The 27,507-nt window shown below is 45.8% G+C and overlaps 1 protein-coding gene across 1 annotated transcript in view; it reads right to left on the reverse strand.

Annotated features, from left to right (window-relative positions):
- Positions 1-4,633: 4,633 nt before the first annotated feature.
- Ypel2 (yippee like 2) overlaps positions 4,634-27,507 on the reverse strand; it is a 78,175-nt gene continuing 55,301 nt past the window's right edge. The window contains exons 6-8 of the mRNA XM_031354055.1: positions 26,993-27,189; positions 4,966-5,008; positions 4,634-4,724 (exon numbers count right to left, since the gene is read on the reverse strand). Coding sequence (XP_031209915.1) covers positions 4,634-4,724; positions 4,966-5,008; positions 26,993-27,189 — 331 coding nt within the window. The remainder of the gene's footprint in view (positions 4,725-4,965; positions 5,009-26,992; positions 27,190-27,507) is intronic.

Genomic DNA, 27,507 nt, shown 5'->3' on the forward strand with positions numbered 1-27,507 from the left:
GCTCAGGAGTGTGGAGAGCCAGTTAGGACTTGGGTTCTTCACTGCCTGATAAATGGTACATTTACAATCTGCAGCAGCCAAAGAGTGGGAAGCACCAAGCTACCAGTTGAGAAGAGGATTATGTCATAGGTTGGCTAAAGAATGAATCCAACCCAGAGAGAGCAGAGCCAAGGAATAGACGCGCGTTGTCTGAATTCTGGGTCCAATTGTTCCCACATCTCCAGTGAGCCAATACATGTTTGAAATCACTCTATTCATTTGCAACATTAAACATTGTAATTGATACATACTAGTTAGACTCTAAAGTATGGTGGCACCGAGCGTCTCTCTCCATCTTCCACGCAGTCCTGGGCATTGGGTACATCACTGTTGATGCATTTCAGTTGGGAAAAATACCTTCCAACTACGTCTGCTCACTTGACAGCTATAGAACCTGGCGTTCTCTAGACAAGTACTAAGGAGCTAGAAGCCAGCTTCTCAAACTTAGCAGGAAGTTTCCCAGTAAATCTGTTGGGGTCTTTGTGGAGGCCTAAAAAATAGCAGCCCCTTCCCTTTCCTGCAAGTTTCAAATGGAATAGGAAAGCCTTAGTTAACTTAAACAAGAAGCCAAAATAATCTTCAGTGCAGATAAACGGATGGAGAGAATGTGGCTCATACTGTCAAAAAAATTGAGCTTCCCAGGACTCAATCAGACCAACTTGGCCACTTAGAGAGGATCTTGGGTCATGTTGAGAGCCTGTTTCTCACCGGACAGGAGAACAGTTTGCATCCAGGAAAACAGGAGAAAGGGATGCTAAGAGGTCAGCTTCCTCCTTCCTACCCATCAGTCACGCCAAACTCCTCCTCCTCGGGGAGGGGCGAGGAGGCAGAAGCCAGGAGTGCTCTGCCAATTGAATTTCTTTCATCCAGGACATGTCCTTGCCACAGATCTGTCATCCAAGCTACTTGGGACGCTGAGTCAAAAGCATCGGGAGAGCTGGGCAATGGTGGCACATGCCTTTAATTCCCAGCACTTGGGAGGCAGAGGCAGGCAGATTTCTGAGTTCGAGGCCAGCCTGGTCTACAGAGTGAGTTCCAGGACAGCCAGGGCTATACACAGAGAAACCCTGTCTCGAAAAACCAAAAAAAAAAAAACAAAAAAGCATCGGGAGTTTTAAGACCATCCTTGGCTACATAGTGAGTTCAAGGCCAGCCTGGGCTACCATAGACTTTGTCTGAAAGGAAAACAAAACAAAATAGAAAGTGTCAGCTGGGTAGGGCCTGGTACAAAAATAACAATCGCACAATTCCAGAGCCTGAGGCAAGTTTAAAGATATTTGGTCTACAGAATGAGTTCAAGACCAGCCTGGGCAAAATTAATGAAACCTTGTTTCAAAAAAAGAGCAGGAGAGAGAAGGAGAATCAGGAGGGGAAGGCAGAGGAGAGGAGGAAATTAGAAGTGAGAGGATGTATTGTCCTGTTGCATATTAGGTGAGATTCAGTCAATAATTCTGCTTTGCTTTCAGCCAAAAGGGATCTTCTTCAAAGCTGTGGGATTTTAATCTAAACTATCTATCTCCAGAAATAGCTCATGGCAATATCTACCTTCCACAGGAATTAGCGCTCTTAGCTTAGAAATAGTTTTTTAAAATGTAGTTGGGGATACAGCTCATCTCAGTGGTAGAGACTGTGGCTCAACCTAATGATCTGAATTTATTCTCTGAGATTTCACAGTAAAAGCTCCTCCAAGGTTTCCTCTGACCGCTACATACAAATGTGCCTTAGCATGCTTCAAGACATGAGTGTACACACATACACAAACACACACACAAATACATGAAGAAAACTTTTGGGAGCTCAGGCACAGTGGTACACAATTTTAACCCCAACTCTCAGGAGGCAGAGGCAGGTAGATCTCTGTAAGTTCCAGGCCAGCCAAGGCTACATAGTGAGACTATTTGAAAACATTTTTTTTTTAAAGCAGAATTAAGAAGAAACTAGAATTCATGAAAAAAAAAATTACATAACCAGGGGCACTAGGTGGCAAAAGTCCTTGTGCCCACTCACCTCACCACGCCCATCAGAGGCATCTCCAGAGCACATGCTTCCCACGCTGATTGTCAATGTCTTTCTGGATGATCTCAGTGCATGTGAGTCACTGGGAGAGCAGAACCAAAGCTTAACCAAAGCTGATGGGAGAAGGGAGAAGGTGCATCAGGATGGATTCTGGGAAACTCATGAACAGCCGTCAGCTGCAGGTTCCACTTTTTATGTTGTCAACACTGGGGCATGAGCATGGTTCACAGCTCATGAACAGTTAGCCTGGCAGCATGACGGGCTGCCACGTGCCTTTGGCTTCCCTGATGGGCACTTTCCCCTGCTCCTGTTTTCTAGGGGTTGTTTACCTGGTGGTTTGGTTTTCTCTTGAGACAGGGATTTATGGAGTTCAGGCTAGCCTCAGACTCACAGTGAAGCTAAGGATGACTTTGAATTCCTGACAGCCCTGCCTCCACCTCCTTCCTGCATGCTGGAATAACAGGCACGTGCTATTTATTGCACATGGTTTCTGCGGTGCTGGGGGGCTCAAACCTAAGACTCGAGCATGCTAGGCAGGTAGACTACTAACCGAGCCGCATCCCCTGCTACCATTCATCGCCTCCGTGTCTTTTTGCAGTACTGGGGATTTAGCTCAGGGGTTCACCACCTGCCAGTGACTCTCTTGCAGAGTTACATCCCCACAGGACTACCTTCTGTTTAACTGTTGCTGTTTTTCCTTTCGTTTGTTTTTGAGACACTATGTATCCCTGGCTGGCCTAGAACTTCTTATTTAGAACAGGCTGGCTTTGAACTCACAGAGGTCCACCTGCCTCAGCCTCTAAGTGCTGGCAAGAAAAGTGTATGCCACCATGCCTGACCTAGTTTGTTTTTTGTTTGATTGTTTTTTTAAAAAAAAAAAAGATTTATTTATTATTATATCTAAGTACATTGTAGCTGTCTTCAGAAACACCTGAAGAGGGCATTAGAACTCATTACGGATGGTTGTGAGCCACCCTGTGGTTGCTGGGATTTGAACTCAGGACCTTTGGAAGAGCAGTCAATGCTCTTAACAGCTGAGCCAGCTCACCAGCCCCCTAGTTTTGTTTTTAATTTGCATGTATGTCTGTGTGTCTGTGTGTAATCTATGCCACATGTAAGGGGGTGCCTGTGGAAGCCAGAAGAGGGAGTCAGATCTCCTAGAGCTAGAGTTTCAGGCTGTTGGAAGCTGCCCTAACAGAGATGCTGCTGGGAACCAAACTCCGGGCTTCTTTTTTTTTTTTTTTTTTTTTTTTTTTTTTTTTTTTTTTTTTTTTTTTTGGATTTTTCGAGACAGGGTATCTCTGTGTAGCCCTTGCTGTCCTGGAACTCACTCTGTAGACCAGGCTGGCCTCGAACTCAGAAATCTGCCTGCCTCTGCCTCCCAGGTGCTGGGATTGAAGGCGTGCGCCACCACCGCCCGGCTTACTCCGGACTTCTTGAAGAGCAGCAAAGGCTTTTGACTCAGAGACATTTCTCCAGCCCCTGGCTTTGGCTCTTGAGAGTCTCACTCTAGACTGAGCTGGACATCACTGTTTGGATTCTGGTGCCCACTCCTGGGAGAGCCCAGGCTAACAGTGGAAATCTAGGACACAGCAGGTTGAGAGAGACAATATGTTCTCAGCCTCTCGTCTCAAAGGTAAAACTATCCTCTCATCCATCTCCTGCCACATTTGTACCATCCAGAGCTCTCCAGCGCCACTTTAGTTATCAATAGTTGGCAGTGAGTTTTTGCAATAAACAGCTGCCCAGAATCAATCTAAACCACGTCCTCCAAAAGAGCTGACTGGGGGTGGGGGGTGGGGGATGGAGGTTGCACACTCAGCTGCCTACCAGCCCTCTAATTCTTTTTCATGCCTCCTACAAGACCATCTACCAGAATTTGAAACCAGACCCATTTCACCTAGACGTGCAGTTCTGAGTATATGTACGGGATTTGAGAAATGCTTGAGTTGATGAATACAGGAAGCCGCGGCAGCACTAGGATGGTGCTGGTCGCCAAGTGTGGTGGTGCACACCAGTATTCTCAGCATCTAGGAGTTGGAGGCAGGAGGATACGGAGATCGAGGACAGCTTCCAGAGTTCCAGTTATCATTATTATGGATAATAATAATGATAATATTACAAAATAAAATTTTAAAAATGAAGAAGTTGTTGCATTGTTCATAACGAGCAAGAGCAAGCTTTCCTGCTGAGTCATAACTCCTTCTTTATTGTAGAGAAAAAGCCCCAGGGATAGCACTGGGTAACAAACATGGCTACAGGGAAAATCGAGGGAAGCCTAACCACGAGCTAGAAGAGAAGCAGTCGGGAATTACCAGCTCTGTTGAGGCCAATTTCACCTTTCCTGGTTTATTTATTTCATGAACAGGATGCCCTCTGGAAGGCCAAACTTGCCTTTCACCTACTCCCATGGCAGACATAAGATGGGGATTTTTGGCTAGCTCTTTGTGCTCTCTGCCAACTGGGGACTTATGGAGGGAGCTGGTCCTGGTTCTGTGGCCTCAGAGTGACACTATCTCAGAAAGCTGTGGGCCTCCGTTCTCTGGAGAACTACGTGGCTTTGATTTTTAGAGCCCTTCTACGTTCGAAGTAAACGTTTGCTTTCCTCAGCCCCTGATCTCGTGGCTGTGATTGTCTCACAGCGAAGCAACCCCGGAGAAGGTGCTTGACTGCGCAAGACGGAGGGAGGGTCACGGCCTGAGCTCCGGGAACCTCAGAGAGCACGAGGCTTTGTGGACCTGCCTTTTCCCTTGTGATCCTGCCTGTACACCTTTAAATCAGCCTTAGCACAGTGGCAGTCATGTGGCCTGGTGTTTATGGCAGAGATAATGGAGTCATGGTGATGTCTCTGTGTTTGTACACTGACCCCATGGTCCAAGATCTGTCCTGCCTTTATCTGTGCAAAAATACCTGGACACTTCTGCCTCCGAGAGGTTGACCCCGTTGTCAGCTGCTGGGGGAGAGGAAAACACAGCCAGAGCGCTGTTTACACCCCGAACTGTGAGCTGGGTAAAAATAGTGCTCGCCGCCTGGTCCAGCTTCAAACCCCCGGCTTCAAACTGCAGAAAGAGATTATTTTGGGAAGAGAAGATTTTTCTTTTCCACCCACAGATCTGAAAATGGTCACTTCTCCGGAAGAAGAGAGACAAGCCCACACAGAGGTGAAACCTACCCCTTTGTATGGCCTCCCTAGGAGATCACCCCAAGAACTAGTCTGGCAATGCCCTCCTCTGACAACCAGGTCTATCCCCAGCCCAGACCTGTGGGTGACCTAGTTCAAGGTACAGTGTGGAATTAATTAGCTTTGACCACAGTGAGAGCAGGCACCCAGCTGGTACTCTCCTGTTGACTGGTACAGTTCTGAGGTCATTTGCCTTTCAAAACAAGGGAGTGGGGGACCTGCTTTCCATTTCTCTCAGGCTCTTTACAAGCATAGTACTGGCTATAAAGAGATGAACAGCTTCCCTTGAGCAGGGTCTTGTATCATCTGAGGGCTGTGGGCTGAAAAATGTGTACCCAGGGTCATGGAATCTCTTTCAGGTTCAAAAGTTGATCCATATGACACCTAGAGATGTCTTTCTCCCCCATGTGCTGGGAATTTTTTAGTTTAATTTTATCATTTTTATGTGTATGAGTGTTTGCCTGCATGTTTTTCTGTGTACCATGTGCATGCCTGGTATCCACTGGGGCCAGAAGAGGGCATCAGATCCTCCCCTGGAACTGGATGTACTGATGGCTGTGAGCAACCATGTCAAGTGTGAGGATGCTGGGGATTGAACCCATGTACTCTGGAAAAGCAGACAGTGCTCTTAACCACTGAGCCATCTCTCCAGGTCTCAGGTACTGGGATTTTAATACAGATTAAAAAACAAAAAGCTATTCTACAAACACATCTAAGCAGGTTGGAGAGATGGTTCAGCAGTTAGGAGCACTGACTGCTCTTCCAGAGTTCCTGAGTTCAATTCCCAGCAACCACATGGTGGCTCACAACCATCAGCAATGGGATCCAGTGCCCTCTTCTGGTGTGTCTGAAGACAGCAACAGTGTACTCATACATAAAATAAATAAATCTTTAAAAACACATCTAACTGGGTAACTCGAAAGAGACAGATACATGTTGATATCGGCTTGGGATAGGGTCTCATGTAGCCCAGGCTGACCTCCAACTCACTATATATCTGAAGATGATCCTCCTGCTTCTGCCTCCCAAGTGCAGGGCTTATGGGCTGGTGCCACCATGCCCAGTCATTTGTGGGTTTTTTTTTTTTTTTTTTTTTTTTTTTTTTTTTTTTTTTTTTTTTTTTTTTTGAGACAGGGTTTCTCTGTGTAGCCCTGGCTATCCTGGAACTCACTCTGTAGACCAGGCTGGCCTCGAACTCAGAAATCTGCCTGACTCTGCCTCCCAAGTGCTGGGATTAAACATGTGTGCCACCACTGACTGGCTAGTGGATTATTCTTTTCACATTAAGATATGCAGAAAAACAAAACAAAACAAAACCCATACTAGACCAGCTGAATCAACCGAGGTGCAGGCCTGTAATGTTGGCCACTGCCGAGGCTGAGGTAGTACCATAGTAGGCTCGAGGCCCGCTTGGGCATCAGAGTGAGTCAAAGCTGGCCTGAGCAACTTAGGGATAGTGGGTCAATAAATAAATGAATAAATAAATAAAGAAAGAAAGAAATAAGCTAGCAAAAAGAGGCTGGGATGTAGCTTGGTGGTAAGCACTTGCTGAGCGTGCCCACAAATCCTGCAAGCCCCCAGGTTACCCAGGGCTAGAATCCAGTGAATTTTTATTTAATCAACATTTTAGGGAACAGGAGAAAAGATCTCCTTCAGTGACCCAGGGACCAAAATGAGTATTCCAGTTTTGGAAAACATACTGAACCAACAAAAAGAATTTCTTCTGGACATCTTTAGAAGATATCACACACACACACACCTGCATCCATGGCCTCAGGGTGAGTATACAGTAGCAACAAATCAGAGACAACAGCTGTCTGGGTGGGAGATGTATACACACGGCAGGGGTAAGCCTTGAGTCCAGAGGCTGCAAGCTGTGGCCTGGCTTTTCTCCCTGGGTGTCATTTTATCCTTGCCACTAAGTCACAGCACCATTTACCTCACAGGGGAGAGGGTGTTGATACCATTTGTTGTGTCTGCTGAGAACCGTCTCCCTGAGGCAGTATTCAGACTTCGAGTTATGGTCTGAACATGACCTGGAAAACAGGCTCTAGAAACCATTTCAAGTCTCCCATGACCCTCTGGGCATGATTTAGAGATCTCTCCTGCGTCCAGGTGCCTGATAATGTTGACATGACCAAGACCCGTGGAAGTGCAGTACATTACACAAGTTACAAAGGATATCTTGTTCCCACACTTTAAGGTCCCCAGTGTCCCCCAATCTTTCCACTTCCACCTATCTCTAACAGTCACATCCTTAAGCCTTGTCACCAAAGCCAGAAACAGAATCACCCGGTTCAAATGTCTCAGCCTCTGGGGAGCGCTGACCAAGTTAAAGGGCTGGGTCAGCACTGGCTGCCTGGCCAAAAGAGGCCAGAGAAGTGGAGCCCCTTTCCAAGTCCCATCGACCTATGACAAGGAGAGAGAAGTTGGTGCTGAGTCACAGCACCTCCAGCTGTTTGTGTACAGGGCTCTGAGACTCCCCAGGGGCCAGGGTGAGACAACTGAAAGGCCCTTTGTTCAGGACCGCTCCAGGTTTTCTGTTTCCCAAATTGAGACATCCAGATAGTGCTGACGATTGCCCAGGAGGGAAGTGAGCTCAGGTCTGTCCCATCCACTGACCTCTTGCAAAGGATTGTAGGCCAAGGTGGCCCAGCTCTGCTCGCCAGCCTAAGTCAGCTTCCTTCTGACTCAGCTTTCTTCACCTCCCTATTAATAGCCACTGCTTTGGCTGACTCCACTCACAGTATGATTACGGTTTAATAATACATCTCAAGCGAGGAAGCAGAGCCCTTCCTGAGCTGGGTTGCCAGGGGCCTGCAGAGAGCACAGGCAGCAGCCCTGACTACAGGGAGAGGCTGTGGCTGAGATCTCCCTGTCGGGCGCAGAGGCTGGAAGACTAAAAAGACAAACCTCCGCTATGGGGTTGTTTCTACCCTGTGGATCTGATCCTGGTTCGGAGCAGGAGATAGGCATGCGGTTGGATGTCTAGTTCTGTGTCAAACTGGAGTTAGCCTCTACCAAGGTCGTTCTTTCTCAGCCTCTGCAGTAATAAGGTGACCTACTTACAGGAGCTCTGAAGTTCTGGATGGGATGGGATGGGGTACTTTGGTCACACTGAACTCCACCAAAGAACAATTTTTTTTTTCTTTTATGCTTAACCTTCATCTGGTTTCTTCCCAGTAAAGCCAGGCAAGCTGATGGAGATATGTTTCTTTGTTTGTTTTGTGTTGTTGTTTCGAGACAGGGTTTCTCTGTATAGCTCTGGCTGTCCTGGAACTCACTCTGTAGACCAGGCTGGCCTCGAACTCAGAAATCCACCTGCCTCTGCCTCCCAAGTGCTGGGATTAAAGGCGTGTGCCACCACTGCCCGTCGAAAGATGGAGATATGATCCAATGTTTAAGAAAACACACACACGCACCCTACATGTATGCATGCACACATGCTCATACGAACTGGCACACACAGAGCAGGTAAGCTAAGGGCTTCCATTGATTCCAACACAGAATGCTCCTCTATTTTCAAGGTTTTCCTTTTTTCCAGGTCAACCAGGTCTCAGGGAAACGCTCCTATCAGGAAGACCAAAGGAGAAACAAAATATCAGGATGATACTTTCAACCTGCTAAGGAAATCTGCCCCGCCAAACCCCCAGTATTCGATGATAATAATAATGGTCTCTTTCACGAAGTACCAGTTGGCTCTTCTCATCAAACCCCTTCACCTGTCCAGGAGGGGGCTGGGAGACAGTGTTTGCTCCTGCTCAGCTCACTTCCTTCTTGCTTGCCAAAAGCTGGCTTATCCTTGACAGCCAGAGGTCTTGGCAGAGCGAAGTGGGGCAAGCCCCAGCATGACCTGCCCCCATCCCCTGTGCGAAGTCTCTAGTCTGGCACTGACTAGGGTAAGGGCAGGAGAGCAGAGACTGGTTCCAACTTGACTGGGGCTCCTATCCATAATAGCAACACAGGCTGGGTACGGTGGTCCAAACCTCGAAACGTAGCACTTACAAGGCAGAGGTGGGTGGAGCTCTTTGAGTGGGAAGCCAGCATGAAGTATAGAGCAAGTTCCAGGCCAGCAAGGGATGTCTATAGACTCTATCTAAAAGGGACAGCTTAGAATTCCCCTCTCCACTTCATAGACAACAAGGCAGTACCTTGACACCTCATAGACAATGGTCCATATTTCCTTTTTTGCACCTGTCCTTTGTGTTAACCCTAGCCTGGATCTACCTGCAAGCAAATGGTGATCTAAACACTGGAATTGATTTGCGTGCCACAAAGACTGCCCACAAGGGAACAGTATTCCAACACTTGTTCAATCAGGGAAGAACTAGCCACTCAAACATTTGTTCAATCATTCTAAGAGATCATATTCTTGTTTTGTTTTGAGTCAGGGTCTCCCTACATAACCCTGGCTGGCCTGGAACCCTCTATGGAGATCAGGTTGGCCTCAAACTCAAAAGGATTCCCCTGCCTCTGACTCACTGAGTTCTGGGATTAAAAGTGTGAGTTACTATGGGCAACACCCGGAGGCTGTAAGGGAACCCATGAGGTGTGTCTGGCCATAAAAAGCTCTTGTTCTGTTATTGAGACAGGGTCTCCCTGTGCAGCCTAGGCTAGCCCAGAATGTGTAGCCCAGGCTGTTCTCAAACTCACAAACCTCCTGCTTTTAGTTTCTCAGGTGCTGAGATTATAAACATGAGGTGCTGCACCTGGCTTTGGGGCAGATTATTCAACTTTGATATAATGACCAAGACTCCCGCTGGTAGTCCACATTTCCCATCCCTGCCATCCCAATTCTTAAGTGCTTAAGAACCTAGGATTTCCATGGCAATTGCACATAAAGGTCTCTTTTTTACTCTCAGTTAAAAGTCCCTGAGCCTGGCATTGTTGGTGGTGGCTTCTTGAAACAAAAGCTCCAAGAAGAATGTAAGAGTACCTCAGTCAGGGGTGCCTAAAAATGCATTCTGTGAGATGGGAGGGGGCTGGAAACCCTTTCCTCCTTGTCTCTGATGGGAAGCATCTGTTTCTCTTCCCTTTTTACCCTCAGTGCCAGGGCCTTTCTAGTACCCTTGACCCTGTTGCCAGCCTCCTTGGTTCTGACCCCCCAGTATTTTCTTTCCTCTGGGAGGACATTGTCCTCCCTGGCAGACCCCAAAGAAGCCCTTTATGGTCTCAGCATCTTTCAAAACTCCTTCCTGCAGGGACCCCACAGTCCTGCCCTGGGGTGTCTAGGAGCCAAACAGCTCTGAGCTTCAGTAGATAAAACTCTCGCCATACCTGCTGGGCAGCTAATTAGAGTCACTTCTCTATAACTCTTTATCTCGGGTTGTTTTCCTAAATTAGCATTAGCTGGCTAATGAATATCAGGCTACCTACCCTCCCTCCCCCAGTTAGGGATTTGGATAGTCAGTCTGCCATTAAAAAAGCAAAACAACATCAACAACAACAACAACAACAAAACCCAGCCAGCTGTAACATCAGGACCACACAGACCTTCAACTGAACCTCATCTCCCCCTCTGTCAGCTTTGTGGGCTTGGACATACTATGCATCTTCTTTGGGGTTCAGCTTCCTTGCATGCAAGATGAGGAAGAGGATAGTTCCATGCTCTGCAGAGTCTTGTAAGAAATGGCTGAGAAGGTTTGAAAGATGGCTGGGCTGGGAAATGTGGATGTCTTGGTCATTATATCAAGGTTAAATAATTTGTTCCAAAGCCAGGTACAGAGCCTCATGTTTATAATCCCAGCACCTGGGAAACTAAAAGCAGATGTGTAAATTTGAGGACAGCCTGGGCTACACAGACATTCTGGGCCAGCCTAGGCCGCACAGTGAGACCTTGTCTCAATAACAAAACTTTTACTGCCAGACACACAACATGGGTTACCTACACCCTCAAGGGAAGAGCCTGTCCAAAAAAAGGGCTCTGCCCTATGGCTATAAAATTCCCCAGGAGGCAAGCCGGGTGTGGTGGTGCACGCCTTTAATCCCAGCACTTGGGAGGTAGAGGCAGGCGGATTTCTAAGTTCGAGGCCAGCCTGGTCTACAGAGTGAGTTCCAGGACAGCCAGGGCTACACAGAGAAACCCTGTCTCAAAAAACTGAAAAAAAAAAAAAAAAAAAAAAACAAAAAAAAAAAAAAAAAAAAAAAACTAAAAATAAAAGATCCCCAGGAGGCTGAAGTTGCTAGCTGACAACGCAATGGAACAGATGTATAAACCGCTCAAGAAAAGCCAGACTCCCTCAGAGACTGGTATGACCCAGAAGGACTCACATGGTGTTGTGCAGTGTAAGGACATTTGTCACTGGCAATAAAATCTGGAGAATTTCAAAGTCCAAAAGGGCTTGTTCCTGGATCTCCTGAGGTGCTCCACCCTTCAGCTGGGAAAGCAGTTGCCTTCTACAAGCATCTGGAGAAGAACAGGAAGGATAATGATGCTGAATTTTATCTGATTCAGACAGAGAACCAAATTTACCAATTGGCTCCTTCACCGTAAGACTCCGAGGTGGAAGTGCACGCCTTTAATCCCAGCACTCGAGAGGCAGAGGGAGGCAGGCAGACCTCTGAGTTTGAGCACAGCTAGGTCTACACAGAGAAACAAACAAAAGACTCTCCCTCTCTGTATCCTTCCTCACCCAGGTTAGGAATGAGAGAATGTGTTGGGGATCTAAGTTAAAAACCAAGGCTGGACAAGGTGGCACACACCTTTAGTTCTAGCACTCCGGAGGCAGAGGTAGGCAGAGCTCTGTGAATTTGAGTTCTGCCAGATCTGCATAGAGTTCTAGGCTAGGCTACGCACTCTGTCTCAAAAGCAAACAAACAGAAAGAATGAAAGGCGAATACTTCAGGACCCACAAAATGACAGGGCTCCTACAATTCCAGCTTGGTGAGGCTCCATGTTCTAGCGACTGGCCAGACTGAACTGGAGTACTGATTGACAGGCACCCTTTCCGGTACAGCAGGCAGAGCCATCAGCAGCACTGCCCTAGTGGAACCATCCTCAGTAGCGCTGTACCGAGTCAGTCAATCAAATTATGGACCACTACTATGTGTAAGGGCATAGAGGTGACCAAACAGGTGTCATTCTGTAAGCTACCTAGAGAGAGAGAGAAAACTGGGGTGTGGATGAGGGAAGAGAGAGGGGAGAAGTGAAAGAAGGGGAGGGCGAAGGAGGGGAGAAAAGGGAACGAAAGAACTAGAGGCTGGTGAGAGGAAGAAAATAAACCCAGGTAAACAGATTAAAACGTGGAGTGGCTACACAATGTCTCCTGAAGGATTTGACATCTGAGTCCAGTTGTGAAAGACCATCCTCTGCATCAAAGGCCTCTGTGCAAAGTCCCCAGGCAAGCTGGGTATGTTGAAGACACAGATTCAAAGTCTGCATGGCTGGGTGTTGTGGGGGTTAGGTTCTGAAAATATACGGTCTTGAAGAGTTCAGTTCTGATGCAAATCACAACGGAGTGACGAGCTGATCTCTTGTTTGTAATCTGAAAAGATCACATCAGGACTGTTGGGAATGTGCCGGAAGGAGCCTGACAGGAAGTGGGGAAACTGGTTGGTTAGACTCCTACTGCTCAGGCTAGAGAAGGGGGTAGGTGCATGTCTAGCATGCATAAGACCTTTTGTGTTCCAACCCCAGCACTGGGAAGAAACAAAACCACAGAAACCCTAAAGAAAACTCGGTTGGTTGGAGATAGTGAAACTGCCGGTTTCTGCAATTTGTGGGTCTTGCAAATGAGTCAGAGGTGAGGGCTGGGTGATAGAAAGAAACAACTGATGTGTTCCTAGATACCAAACCTAGTATGTCTGGGAGGGTGCTGCTGCTGCTGCTCAATGAGCTGGGGCTGTTGGGAGACGCCACCTATTCATGTATGTCTCTTCCTCTAGACAACCCAGAACATTCCTAACTATCAGTTCTTGCTGGTGAGGCTCCAACAAAATCTCACAGACAGATGTACCTGGTAGTGCCTGGGGAGCAGAGACAGGGTGGCCCCCAACATGGCAATTGAGTTCCAACATGTGAACTTTTGTTCTACACACACAGAGAATTAAGGCCTGGCATGGTGGTACTTGCCCATAATCCCAGCCTTAGCTACATAGTGACTTTAAGGCTAACCTGGGCTATGTGAGCTCCTAATGGACAATGGGATCAAAGGGATAAAGAAAGGAAAGGTGCTGAGCTGGCAGTGGGCCTGCCTTGAGGGCTAATGTGAAGACTAACACACAGGTTCACACTGTGCAGCCATGGCCACAGGGCTGTGCACCCCACCTGTGAACTATTGCTGCTCCATATTTCCCGACAGCTCCACTTGACCCCATTGTGTCACCATCCCTTTTGGAACCAGATGTTTGGAATCCAGTTTTCAAATGTGGGTGCTTTATTTCATCGGGAACTCGGAGGACACTTAAAAGTAAGCCCTGCAACCAGACAGCAGCTCACCTAATGTTTTCAACATTTCCACCCTTAGGCCCCTGCTGTCTTTCATACATTTTGCTTGGATTGACACAGGGAGTTCAGAAAACAACAAGCCCACATCGGGCAGTGGTGGCCCATACCTTTAATCCCAACACTTGTGGGGGAGGGGGCAGAGGTAGGCAGATTTTTGAGTTCCAGGCCAGCCTGGTCTACAGAGTGAGTTCCAGGACAGCCAAGGCTACACAGAGAAGCCCTGTCTTGAAAAACCAAAAAAGAAAAAAAGAAAAAAAAGAAAACAATAAGCCCTGCCCACTTGAAGTAAAAAAAATGGGAGAAAGACACCTATCTCAGGCTGGGTCAAGGGGTGTTTTGTTCCTATGTGTGATGGGCAGGTGGGTGAGGTGGGTGCCAGGTGCTGGGTATGAATGTAGGGTCTTGAATGTGCTAGGCAAGTGCTCTGTCAACTATACCCCGACCCTGGTTTGTTATAGCTGCTCACTGTGTGCTTTTACCTACTCCTTCTCCACTCTCCCTTCTCTCTTCCACTCTTCTCTCTCTCCCTTTCATTTTCAAGACAGGAACTCTATTATGTAGCCCTGGCTGTCCTAGAACTCTTTATGTAGACCAGACTCGACTCAAACTTCCAGAGATTTGTTTGGATTGAAGGTATATGCCATCCACTCCCAGGCGGTGGCTGCTGCTTCTTCCTCTTCCTCTTCCCCTTCCCATCCTTCTCCCTCTCCCTTCTCCTTCTCCTTCCTTCTCCTTCTCTTCCTCCTCCCCTCCTCCTCCTCTTCCTCTTCCTTCTTCTTCTTCTTCCTCTTCTTCTTTCTCCTCCTCCTCTTCCTCTTCCTCTTCCTCCTCCTCCACCTCCTCCTCCTCCTCCTCCTCCTTCTCTTATAAGGACAGTATTTAATTGGATCTGGCTTACAGGCTTAGAGATTCAGTCCATTATCATGGTGGGAGCAGGGCAGCATCCAGGCAGGCATGGTGCAGAAGCTGAGAGTTCTACATCTTCATCTAAAGGCTGTTAGCAGAATACTGGCTTTCAGGCAGCTAGGGTAAGGGTCTTAAAGCCCACACCCACGGTGACACACCTACTTCAAAAGAGTCACACCTTCTAATAGTGCCATGCCCTGGGCAGAGCACATACAAACCATCACAGGTGATATGCTTTGTATGGGATCCCTGCAAAAGTGACAGAAAACAAGGTTGTCAGGCTTTGGAGACATCAGGGGAGAGGGACTACGATGCTCATCCCTTACATGTTGCTCACATATGTTTGGAGAGAGAGGCCATTGTTTTCGTTGGTTTTATTTATTTATTTATTTATTTATTTATTTATTTATTTATTGAGACAAGATTTCTCAGTTGTCTGGGGCTCCATGATTCTGCTAATTGGTCAGAGAGACCCAGAAATCCATCTATCCCCACCTCTCCCCAGCATTGGGATAATGAGTGTGTGCCCCAAACTCAATTTTTAAAATGCAGATGCTAGGAATCAAACTCAGGTTTACACTGCAAGCACTTTACCCACTGATCCTCCCCCAAGGTTCAAGAGAACTGGACTATTGTTTGTCTGAGACAGGATCTCATGTAGCCCAGGCTGGCCTCAAACTCTAAGTAGCTAAGGATGACCCTGAACTTCTGACGGTCCTGCCTCTACTTCCCCAGTGCTGGAATTACAAATACACAAAAGCATGCCCAATTTAGGCAGTTCTGGGGATTAAACCTTTGGGGGCAAAAAGTCTGTGCCCCTGCTTCCTTAGGAGTTCTAAAGAGGGACACAGACAATAAATGCCACTTTCTTAATGAGGGCAATTCTAGAGATCTCAGCTAAGAGCTTCAGAGACTCTGTGGAAGATGGGGTGCTAGCGAGGTCCCAGGAAGCCTTTCTTCAACTGTCTTGACATCCAGGGCATGGGTGGAGGGCAGGTGGAGTCTAGGGCCTGCACTTAGGCAAATGCTTTCATAGTAACAGCCTACAACAGAAACTCTCTAGTCCAAACAGTAACTGCTGTGGCAATTCTTGGTCTTTTCTTTACTGGGCAAGTTTGACCTCCCCTTGTTATGGGAAAGCGTCCACAAGGAACCAAGGAAACTCCTGGGTGCTGGGACTTGGAACTGTTTGTTCTTGGTTTATGGTGGCTACAGACCTGCAATCAATCCAGTCTCGAGAGCCTACCTGGGCTACATGAGAGTGTCTTTTTTTTTCCGAGACAGGGTTTCTCAGTATAGCCCTGGCTGTCCTGGAACTCACTCTGTAGACCAGGCTGGCCTCGAACTCAGAAATCTGCCTGCCTCTGCCTCCCAAGTGCTGGGATTAAAGGCGTGTGCCACCACCGCTCAGTATCTTAAAAACAAACAAACAAACAAACAAAAACAAAAAAACAGGGTTAGAGGAACAGGGATCTCTGTATGTGAGTACTTGTCTTGTAAGTACAAGACCCTGAATTCTGTGCCCAATGTTGTTGGAGAAAACAAGGTTCTTAGTTTCTCTTTAAAAGAAAAGAAATACAGTAATTTTTATAAAATTATAAATTCGATTCGATGCTTGGAATGGAACTCAGGTCTTTTGCAAGAGTAGAGTGTTCTTAATCTTTAAGCCATCTCTTCATCCTCAGTTCTTAGTCTCATTAATTAAAAAACAAACAAACAAACAAAAAAATTAGAGGGCTGGAGAGATGGCTCAGTGGTTAAGAGCACTGACTGCTCTTCCAGAGATCTTGAGTTCAATTCCTAGCAACCACATGGTGACTCACAAGCATCTGTAATAGGATCTGATGCCCTCTTCTGGTGTGCCTGAAGACAGCTACAGTGAACTCATATTAATAAATAAACCTTTAAAAAAATTAGAAGCCGGGCAGTGGTGGCGCCCACCTTTAATCCCAGCACTTGGGAGGCAGAGGCAGGTGGATTTCTGAGTTCTAGGCCAGCCTGGTCTACAGAGTGAGTTCCAGGATAGCCAGGGCTATACAGAGAAACCCTGTCTCGAAAAACCAAAAGTAAAAATAAAAATAAAATAAAATAAAAAAATTAGAAATGGACTCAAAAGAAAGCTCAAGGACAATTTTATTAGAATATAAGAGAAAGATCTAAGATGGGTTGTGTGAAAAAAATCCCAGCAATTACCATGAAGAGAGATGGAGAAATAGCCATGCCTTTGAAGTTAAAACCCGAATAGAAATGGAGATATTTATTAAGAAAGGGTAAAACACTGTGGTGGGCTAATGGGCTAAGGATGGAGCCAAAGCATCCAAGCCTGGGTTTTGGTCTTTGAAGCCCCTGCTCCTCAGGTGGGTCCCTATTTCTCTGTTTCCCACCATGCTCTATTCCTTAGATGAGGCCAGGGAAAAGGCGGGCTTCTAATCCTCCAAAGCCTGGCTTCTGTCCCATGGTCATACCAATACACAGTTGTCAGTTCCTACTCTTGTCACACCATTCCCACCAAATCAGGAAAAAAATATTGTTAAAACTTGTTTAGGAAGTGATACCAAAAAGGAAAAAAAAAAAGGATTATCTTGCTATCTTCTGTCATATTAATTCTCTTTGTCCAGTTGCTTGCTTGTCCATTTTAATGGACACACACCAGGTCTACACTCACCACTCACTAAGCATTAATAGACTTTAGGTTCAGGGTCCCAGATCTGCCTCTCTTGCCTTCACAACTCTTATAGAGTCGGTTGAGTCTCAGCGGGGAATGGGCTCACTGATGCTCAGATCCTAGACATCTAACTTTTCACCCGCATTAGTCTCAGGGACCCGAGTGCACTGGCAGGACGGTACTTCATCACAGCATAGGTTCTTCAGACTGATGCACACCCTTTTTGAGACAAGCATCCCTCAAGCTAAACATGGATTTCACCAATGCAAAAGAAGTATCTGATGCTCTGGATACAACTGGTCTGGGACAGTCCTCTGGGACACAGCTCTTTTCAGGATGACTGCCCAACCCCTTCGTTAAACAGAAACGCCCGCCCTCAGGTCCTTCCTATAAAGAAGTCTCCAGAAGGTCAGTGGCTCTTCCTCTCCTGCAGTCTTCACTCTATAAGATGGCTGGCATTCTCCTTGGTAAACAATTTCTTTTATAATATCATTGGGATCTAAAACAAAATGAAATCGGAACATTGGCTATGTCTTGTCGCCATGGAAACAACATCAAGCCTGCGTGCCTCCAGAAGATGTGGGTGCGGGGAGCCTTCTCACAATTGCTAGGGAAGTAAAGGATTGGGTACTTGCTTTTTAGCCTGCTAAAGCAAGGTTTTCTATTAGATAAGCAGCAGTTTGGGTCATACACACACATCACGTTCAACAAAGAGCAGAAGCATAATTCAGATGATAGCTTCAATGTCTGTCAGGGACTGGGTGGGTACAGAACATACCAGGCAAATGAAGGACAGCTCATTCCACTTTTGTGAAGTATGCTGTAAACTCTATTAAGGCTCCGAAGAATGGGATTGGAGAAAGACGTGAACAACAATACACTTCAAGAGCTTTCTGTAGAAGCATTTTTGCTTCAGCAAATGGAAACCAAAAATTTCCTAAGAAACTCCTTTATTAAGGCCCTAAACAAAGCATTTCTGTTTCCTTAGGTTGGCTGCTTTGCTTGCATGGCTTCACTCTGGAGAAGTGGCCCAGAAGTTGGGGGTTTTCAGCAGAAGCTATGGGAGTACATTTGACAGTATTGTCAAGTTTGACAGTATCTCTCTTCTCCAGTGTGGTGCAAGTATAATGAGCTAAGTTTGATTTCCTGAAGACCACCAAAGGGTCTGTCCATCAGAATCAAGAATGGATTTTCAGATCCCCATTCATCCTCTTCCATCTCCTTTGAAGTCACTGGTTCTGTTTTAACGGTGCTTAGGATAGAATTCACACCGTGCTTATGCTGGGTATACACTCTACTGTGGAGCCTCCCAAGTGCTGGAATTAAAAGGCATGTGCCACCACCGGCCACCTGTATTTGACCTCTTAGTGACTTAGGTCTCTGCTGGTATCTGAGTCCCAGACTGCAGTAGTTTTCTCAGAGAGAAATGTCTATGCTGTCAGATGACATCTCTAAATCCTCCTCTGACCACCAGAGCCAGTGTTCTAATCCCACTCTGATCATTTCCTTTGTGTATGTCCTTGGATTTTCATTAGTTTGTTGCTTTGAATGTAGTGTGTGTTGGCCACAAAAGAATGCTCTTCCCTCTCACCCTGCCTCCAGTTCCCAGGTGCTATGATTACAGGCCTCCATCACTGCCCTCAATTTGACTCTGAGTTCATGAACTTGAGATAAATCATTCACACTATTCTAGTCTCCCCAAAACAACACTTAATTGTTCTGTCATGGGTTTCAAATGATTTGCTAAGCACCTCCAGAATATTAGCTTTTCTGGGTGTTCTATTAGAATGATTCTCATATTCACTTAGAATGTAGGAATCTCTTCATGAGACAAATGACATTTAATTTTTTAAAAGATTTTATTTATTTATTTATTTATTTATTTATTTATTTATTTATTTAGTACACTGTAGCTGCCTTCAGACAAACCAGAAGAAGGTGTCAGATCTCATTGTGGATGGTTGTGAGCCGGGATTTGAACTCAGGACTTTCAGAAGAGCAGTCAGTGCTCTTAACCGCTGAGCCATCTCTCCAGCCCAACATTTAATTTTTAAAAAGGTAGTCTCAAGAAAAAAAAAATCTCAACATACAGTCCGTGTTGCCCTTGAATGTTTAGCTCTCTTGCGTCTGCCTTCCTCCAGCTAGGAATATGGGGGTGAACCACCAAGTCTGTTTAGTGAACTTCTCCTGGGTAGACAGAAAAATCTACCTCCCACCCGCCAAACACTTTGGTTCCAAAGATAGACCAAAGTAACCATTACACCGAGATCCAACTTTGGGAACCAATGGGTTTGCTGGACTTCGAGACGCATGGGGGAGGGGTCATCCTGGGGGTCACCCAAACAGCCACTGCATAGATGACACCATTCACTTAGTTAGCTTCCCAGACCTTGAGAACACCAGTGGTGTAGATAGGATTCCAGATAGCTGGAAGGGATTACAGAAAGTGTAGGAAGGAGTGACTACAACCTCAGGCGAGGGTCTCGGGACCTTCCCCTCCGCCTCCTGGGAGGGAATCCAATGGTAAGGGCACCAGCAAGCTACTTCGATGGAACTGGCTGTTATGCTCAAAATCAGCCTCTTGGCTTGTTCCACAGTTCCACAAGAGTTTGGCAGTTTCGACTGCCAGATATTGAGATATCTTAGTCACTTTCATATGCTGAAAGGTTGGGTTAAATATCAATCATTCTTAACTGAAAGCAGCATTTTTCTTTCTCTCTCCAAAACAATAAAACAATCAACAGTCAGCCAGGTAGTAGTGACATGTGCCTTTCTTTTATTTTTAAAAAACGCTTTTTTTTTTGGGCTGGAGAGATGGCTCAGCGGTTAAGAGCACTGACTGCTCTTCTGAAGGTCCTGAGTTCAAATCCCAACAACCACATGGTGGCTCACAACCATCTGTAATGAGATCTGATACCCTTTTCTGATGTGTCTGAAGACAGCTACAGTGTACTTACATATAATAATAAATAAATCTTTTAAAAAAAAACACTTTTTTTTTTTAATGTATTGCTGCACTGTAGCTGTACAGATGGTTGTGAGCTACCATGTGGTTGCTGGGATTTGAATTTAGGACCTGTGGAAGAGCAGTCAGTGCTCTTAACAGCTGAGCCATCTCACCAGCCCCAATTTTTTTTGGGGGGGGGCGGGTTTTGAGATAGGGTTTCTCAATAGCTCTGCCTATCCTGGAACTCACTCTGTAGATAGACCAGGCTGGCCTGGAACTCAGAAATCTGCCTGCCTCTGCCTCCCAAGTGCTGGGATTAAAGGCATTCGCCACCACTGCCTGGTGACACGTGCCATTCTTATATTTTTGGTTGTGAGCCTAGCTTTTAACGGCTGAGCCATCTCTCCAGCATACCTTTCTTAATGCCAGCATTAGGGAGGCAGAGGCAGGTGTATTTCAGTGAGTTCATGGCCAGCCTGGACTACAAATCGAGTTCCGGGACAGCCAGGGCTGTTACCTAGAGAGACCCTGTCTGGAAAAACCAAACCAAACCAAACCAAACCAAACCAAACCAAACCAAACCAAACCAAACAAAACAGCAACAACAACAACAACAAGAAACAATCAACAGCCCTTTAAAAAAAAGCCAGACTTTTTCTGTTCTTAGTTTCTAGCAGTCAAAAGGCTGGATTTCTCTCAGGTCCTCAGACCTAAGGACAAATGCCACCTTGATGGCCCCTCTCTACAGTATTTTTTTTTTTTTTCAGGACAGAACTGGCTGGCCAAAAGCTAGCCCTTTTTATTTTGTTGAAAGAGACTCATTCTTATCTCAAGCAGGACTCAAACTTGGCTTGTCTCCAAGGACAATCTTACCACATCCTTCTCCAGCATGGTTCATCGAGTGCTGGGGACCAAACTTCTGGGCTGCTACTTGCTGGTCATACATTTTTGCTGGGCTGCATCCTTAGCCCCTAGACTTGGAGATTTTACCTGCATTCTGGCCTGCAGGCCAGAAGAGGGCATCAGATTTCATGACAGATGGTTGTGAGCCACCATGTGGTTGCTGGGAATTGAACTCAGGAACTCTGGAAGAGCAACTTGTGCTCTTGACCTCTGAGCCATCTCTCCAGCCCTCTGACTCTTTGTAATTTTCCTTTACTGTGGTTCAAGGTGGGGCTTGGTGGGTTATATTTATAGAATCTCCAGTTAGACTTGGAGATTCTAAACGTTAAGTGCTTTGATTTTGCTGAAGATTAAGGGGAAAGAGCTGGAAGGGAGGGACAAAAGAAAACAACCCTGACATTATGGGTATGAGATCGGTCAAAGGTGGTGGGCTGGGGCTGTGAGACAGCTTTAGAAGCTGTCTTGTAGTTTTGGTTTTTTAAGACAGGTTTTCTCTGTGTAGCCTCAACTGTCCTGGAACTCTGTAGACCAGTCTGGCCTTGAACATAGAGAGATCCATCAGCCTCTGCCTCCTGAGATTAAAGGCATGAGCCACTACCACCCAACCTTACATTTGTTTTTGTTGTTTTGTTTGTTTTTTTTTTTTTTTTAAATTTTGAGACAGCATCTCACACTGTTGTCCTGGCAGGCCTCATAGAAACCCTCCCACCCCATTTTTCCCAGTGCCAAGATTACAGCATGAACCACCAGGTCTACAAAAAAATCCCATCTGTGCCTTGGGGATTCTTTTATGATCTCAGAACTCTGGTTTCCTCATCTTTAAATGGAAGAACTATTGTGAAAACAAAATGGTGTGGAGAACGCAATCAGCCAAGGTTTGACAGATAAGATTACGCCAAGAGAAGCCACAGTCAGCTCATTAAGGCTGAAGGAATGAAGTTCAAGTTTGGAACCTGAGCTAGATCTTGGGTCCCAGTACTAGAGAGGTGGATCTCTGAGATCTAGGCCATCCAAGCCTACACAGTGAGACCCTATCTAAAATTAAAACAGGGGCTAGAGAGATAGCCCAGCAGTTAAAAGTATTTGCTCCTGCAGAGAATCCAGGTTCAATTCCCAGCACCCACATGGCAACTGACAATTATCCCTAACTCCAGTTCCAAAGGTCCAAAGGGCACAAATGTACACAGGTGAGCAAACATTTATACACATAAAGTAAAATAAATAAATCTAAAAAAAATATGGTGGCTCACAACCATCTGTAATGGTTCCAATGCCCTCTTCTGGTGTGCATGAAGACATCGACAGTGTACTCACATGTATGAGATAAATCTCTTTGAAAACACACACAAACAAAAAAACCCAAACAAACCCAAGAGTCATGGACTCATGGACTCAAGAGTCATGGGTTGCTTGCTGACCCATCAATTTAAAGAAATGAGGGCAATCATCATGCTATTGCTTTCCTGTAGGATGGTGAGATTTCCTAGGAGTGCCTGAGCTTAAGGAGCCTGCCCAAGGTTCTGCAAGAAAAGCCAGGAGTCCTAGGTCAGGCAGAGACCCACATACTCAGGCTCTCCCCACCAGCCTCAGCCCCTGGATGGCTGCCTTAGCCAGCAAGAGATTAGAAGGAGGGTCCAACTGACTGGCCTGGGACTGGCTGTCTGCTACACAAACTTTTTCTCATCTCTGTTCACAAAAGGCAAACAAGAGTGAGATGATAACAGGAAAGTCTACTGAAGCAAAACAGGTCACAGGAAGGAGATAATGTGCTCAATGACAAGAAAAAGACAACCACAGCTGGGTCCAGACGATAGGTGACAAGTCTCAGGAAGCGAGCAGGGGTTAATCTGTGTGTGTGTGTGTGTGTGTGTGAGAGAGAGAGAGAGAGAGAGAGAGAAACAGTATTTCTCTGTGTAGCCCTTTCTATCCTGGAATTCTCTGTAGACCAGACAGGCCTTAAACTCAGAGATCTGCCTACTTCTTCTGCCTCCTGAGTGCTGGGACTAAAGGTGTGTGTCACCACGCCCAGCCCTCTGAAGTAGTTTAAAATACAGACCATGTGCTAATTCAGCAGAGTCCCTAGTCTAGCCTGCACTAAGGGATGGATTCTAGTATGTTTATTCTTAAAAAGACACTAGTACAGAAGTGCACATTACTGTACTTAAGTGACTGGTTATTCAAGATTGTATAAGACATAAACAGCCGGATTATTACAGTGACAGATTTGTTAGTGCTTGTAATCTCCATGTAGTACTTGAACAAGATTTGACTTTTATTAAAGTAGTATAACATGCATTTACTGCCCACTGTCAGCACGCCTCCTTCCTAATGCAATCTTATATCCAAAGACAATGATGTCATCAGAAAAGCTTTTAGACTCTGAGAAGGCGGAGTCACGGCAGAGGTTAACTGGGTAAAGGTCATTTTGCACTTCTGATAGCTAAGGCCAGGAGAAATGTGCAGATGAACAGGAGACCTGAGATTTGTTCATTAACCAGCTTTATGCTATCATCTAACAGGTCTGTGCCCAGGGCTAGACAGATGGCCCTGTGCAGGCTTCCCGATTATATAAACACACACACGCTGTATCAAAAGAACACAGATGTTCTCCCAAGAGTTAGTATTTGAAAACTTTATTTTGTCAAATGAGCACCAACACAGATCAGCAATGACAGAAATAACGCACTTCTTACTAATACTGAATCATTATGTACAAATACCGGAAGGAGGTGAAGACAAATTATTCAAAAACAATTGCCTTTGTTGTTGAAGCAAAGTGACCTGGGGGAAAAGATTCCCACCCAAGAAAGAAACAAAAAAAAAGAAAGAAAAAAGAAAAACAACAAAAGCAATTCCAAATCCAACAATACAGTTTGTAAACACAGACAGACAGACAGACAGACAAATCCATGGTGCACAGTCTCTGCAGGCTGGGAAGAGGAAACGGCCTCCTGTTCTCAGCCACTGTAAGACACTGGATAGACCCAACCCCAGGAGGACATTCTGGTACATTTCATGACTGTATAGTTGTTTCATTAATCAATCATGATTTAAAAGACAATCTTTCCCAGTCATAGAACTAGCATTTCCATTGAGGCAGATTTTTTTAATATAAAAGTTGTGTTCAAGATTTGATTTGCCAGCCTCTGCCTGAACCCCAAGCAATGTGACCTTAAAAAAAAAGCTATTTTGCTATTACTATTCCTTTAACCTGAATTAGTTAACATCTAATACGACACAGCTTCTAGAACAACCAGAGGCCTGGGACGTGAGGCTGAGCTGCTCCCATCTCAGAAGCACAGACTTCACTCTGGCTATCTTCACAGATTTGCTTCACTGGCTGTAGAAGCTGAACACACAGGGGAAGAGGAACTGGCCACAGCTCCACACTCAGAAAGAAAATCTTGCTCTGGGCTGTTGGTCCACTCACACATGGAGACCAGAGAGGGAAAACTCTTGTGCCCAAGGTGTAAACTGTAGTTCATAGTGTCCTCGGTAGGAAAGGAAACAGAAAAATGAAACACACACACACACACACACACACTCATACTCACTCAGTCTATTCCAAATTTCTTGGAAGTTCTCCCAACTACAGTAATTACTCTGAAGTTGTGCTACTAAGCTTGTTTCTTTTCTAGCCAATAGTGGGCAAGAAAGTATCAATTCACAACCTGGTAATTTACTAGTCTGCTCTGCTGGGTAAAAATGCAAACAGAAAACTGCAAAAATGTTTTAAAGCCTCAATCCACTTTATAGTGACAGATCCTTAAAGAAAAAGGGCAACTTGATGATTATTCATTCCCTTTAAATATACTCCAAGAAACACAGAGGAAGCTATAGAATTGAAAATAAAAGTGCTCTCAGGGGGGTCTGAGAATACAGCACCAAATATATTATTTAAAAAATTAAATATTATTTACAAAAGTATATTTCACAAGCGACTGTATATATATATATATATATGTATAGATACTTTGAAATCTTATTATAAAGGGGACACCTCTTTTGTACACATTGATCCACCAGCTAAGATTTTTTTTTTTACTTTATCTACATGATCTGTCATAGGAGCTGGGGCGGTACTCAGCCAGGTCCAGCTGAGAGCTTGTAAGCATCAAGCTTGGCCATACTTGACTCATGTTGATTTACTCATCAGCAGCCTGGGGGAAATATGGAGGTGGGGTGGGGTCGGGTGGATGTATTCCAGGGCGGCCACAGCCCCATCACCCACAGTGGCACAGGGCAGGTGGAACGAGAGCTGGTGAGCTACTTCAAGGTGAAGGTAGCTGACGGCTGAGGTGCAGACCTTCAGGCCTTCCTGGTCTCTCTTCTGTCCTTGCCTACCCCTGCCCAAGGTCACCCAATCAACTTCCCATTCCCTGAACCTATGTGGAGTGAAGGGATGAGGTCTTTGGTTATGCTGAGTCAATCATTTGGTGAGGAAAAAAAGAAACTGACCGGAGGCATTGGGTGCATGAGTCTCTGCCACGCGGCTACAGACTCGCTAATACTGCTAAGTGTTAGGTAGACAAGCCGTGAGTGGAGCTAAGAATGGCTGTAAGAAGCACTTTTGGTTTCACCGTCACAAAGGGAAGCCTGATGAGTTTTGGTCCCAACCCCACACTTGAAGATCAAGGACCCTGCCCCAAGGACAAACTGGTCTCCTTTCTCTGCCCCATGAGGATTCCAGGGCACCAGAGATCCAGTTTCCGCATGTCACCAACTTTAAAACTAAAGAAATTACCTAGGTTTAATCCCCACCCCCTAATTTAAAAAAAAAAAAAAAAAAAGGACTTGTAGTGTGTATGTAGCTAGGTATTCCCTGAGCAAAGGGTCTAATCAAATCTTTAAATGAAGGCCACATCCTCAGACAGGATAAAGAGGGGACAATGGATGATTCTCGGAGCCGGCAAGCCAGCTTAGGAATGTGAAAGTGGAAAAAATGTGTGTTACTGACAACTTGAGCCTGGGAGCCATGGGTGGTTTTTCTAGAACCAGAACCCAATTCCTGCGCACCTCAGTGGGTCTTGCAGTCCAGAGGCTGGGGCGGGAGGCAGAGTCTTCCAGGGGCCAGGACAAGCAGACCCAGGGAACAAAATCCTGTTTCTAGGAACCCTTTTGTGTCCCTACGGAGCTGTCTGACTTCCTACTGATCTGGCAAATCTGTTTGTCCATTTCCAGATCGGGGCGTGAGGGACAAAGCCATGTCCGCCACAGCTCTCTCCTTGTTGGAATTCGGTTCTGATGAAGATGCATATTGGGAACTGTTCCTGGCGGCTGCTTTAACCTTGGCTAACCAAGGCTACAGATTCCTTATTTCCGCGAGCTCTCTCTTGCTCCCTCTTTTCTTGGGCTTTTATTCAGAGGTGAATTTTCATGGAGGACCAGCCTACTTAAGAGAAGTACCTAATATGCCCACGTGTTAATATTATCTATCTTCTACCTAAGAAATAAATGAAATTGATTCAAAAGAGTTTCAGCCATGATCCACATAATAGCTGGACTGCTGCAAAACAGCCTTCACAGTGTTGATTATATACAATAAACTCTTTTTCATTTCAAGAGACTTACTGGGATTTTTTTTTTTCTCCCCATCCCTAACTCAAGGAAGCTTGGGTGGGGTGGGTGAAGGAGTAATACTGAATCTGAAATCTCTCCCCACTGCTGGACCACACTGTCAAAAGATGTCTCTCCACATAGGAGATTCAGGTCTAAGAATGGAGTCGTGAGGGTTGGTTGGAATCTTGGATCTTTTGTTTCCCAGGTTATGGTGATAGAATTGGAGGGGGGTGAAAAATTCCAATACTCAGAAACACTATGCCCAAAGAACTGCTGGTCCCATGGAAGCTACTGAACATCCAATGAGGAGGAAAGATGTGCCGAGCCTACGCTGGCTCCAATCTGACATGTTCCTCCCAGAACCTTGCAGAACTGCTGACTGGTTCTCATTTTTACATTTCCTGCTTGCTATCAGGAGCTCCCAGGCTACAGCCACTCCTCTTGCTCCTCCTGGTTCTCCTCCATTACTGATTTTGCTGTGCTTCCGGCTAAATGAGACATTCACATCTTGCATCTTTTCCTGCAACCTACAACAGCATGGAGACCAAGAAGGTGATTGCCGGGACAGGGGAGGGCAGAGTCACTAAAACTCATTGAGCCTTACCCTCCCCTCACCACCACCCCCATGTTAGCAGGACCTTCTTTAGTCCAAGTCTAGAATGCTAGGGTCCTGCCCTGTCAGCTAGAATCAGGGCTTCTGCTCGTGTTAATCCACTGTCCTGGCGCATCTGATGCGGGCAGGAGTTTGTCATCAGAGAGAACAAAAGCCATGAGGTATTTTTCTTTTTCTCTTTGTCCTTTTGAAGGAGTCAGTTATTTCAAGCCAGGTCCCCAAGAGCAGTACA

The sequence above is a fragment of the Mastomys coucha genome, unplaced genomic scaffold (genome assembly GCF_008632895.1).
Source record: "Mastomys coucha isolate ucsf_1 unplaced genomic scaffold, UCSF_Mcou_1 pScaffold5, whole genome shotgun sequence".
NCBI classification, from domain to species: domain Eukaryota; kingdom Metazoa; phylum Chordata; class Mammalia; order Rodentia; family Muridae; genus Mastomys; species Mastomys coucha.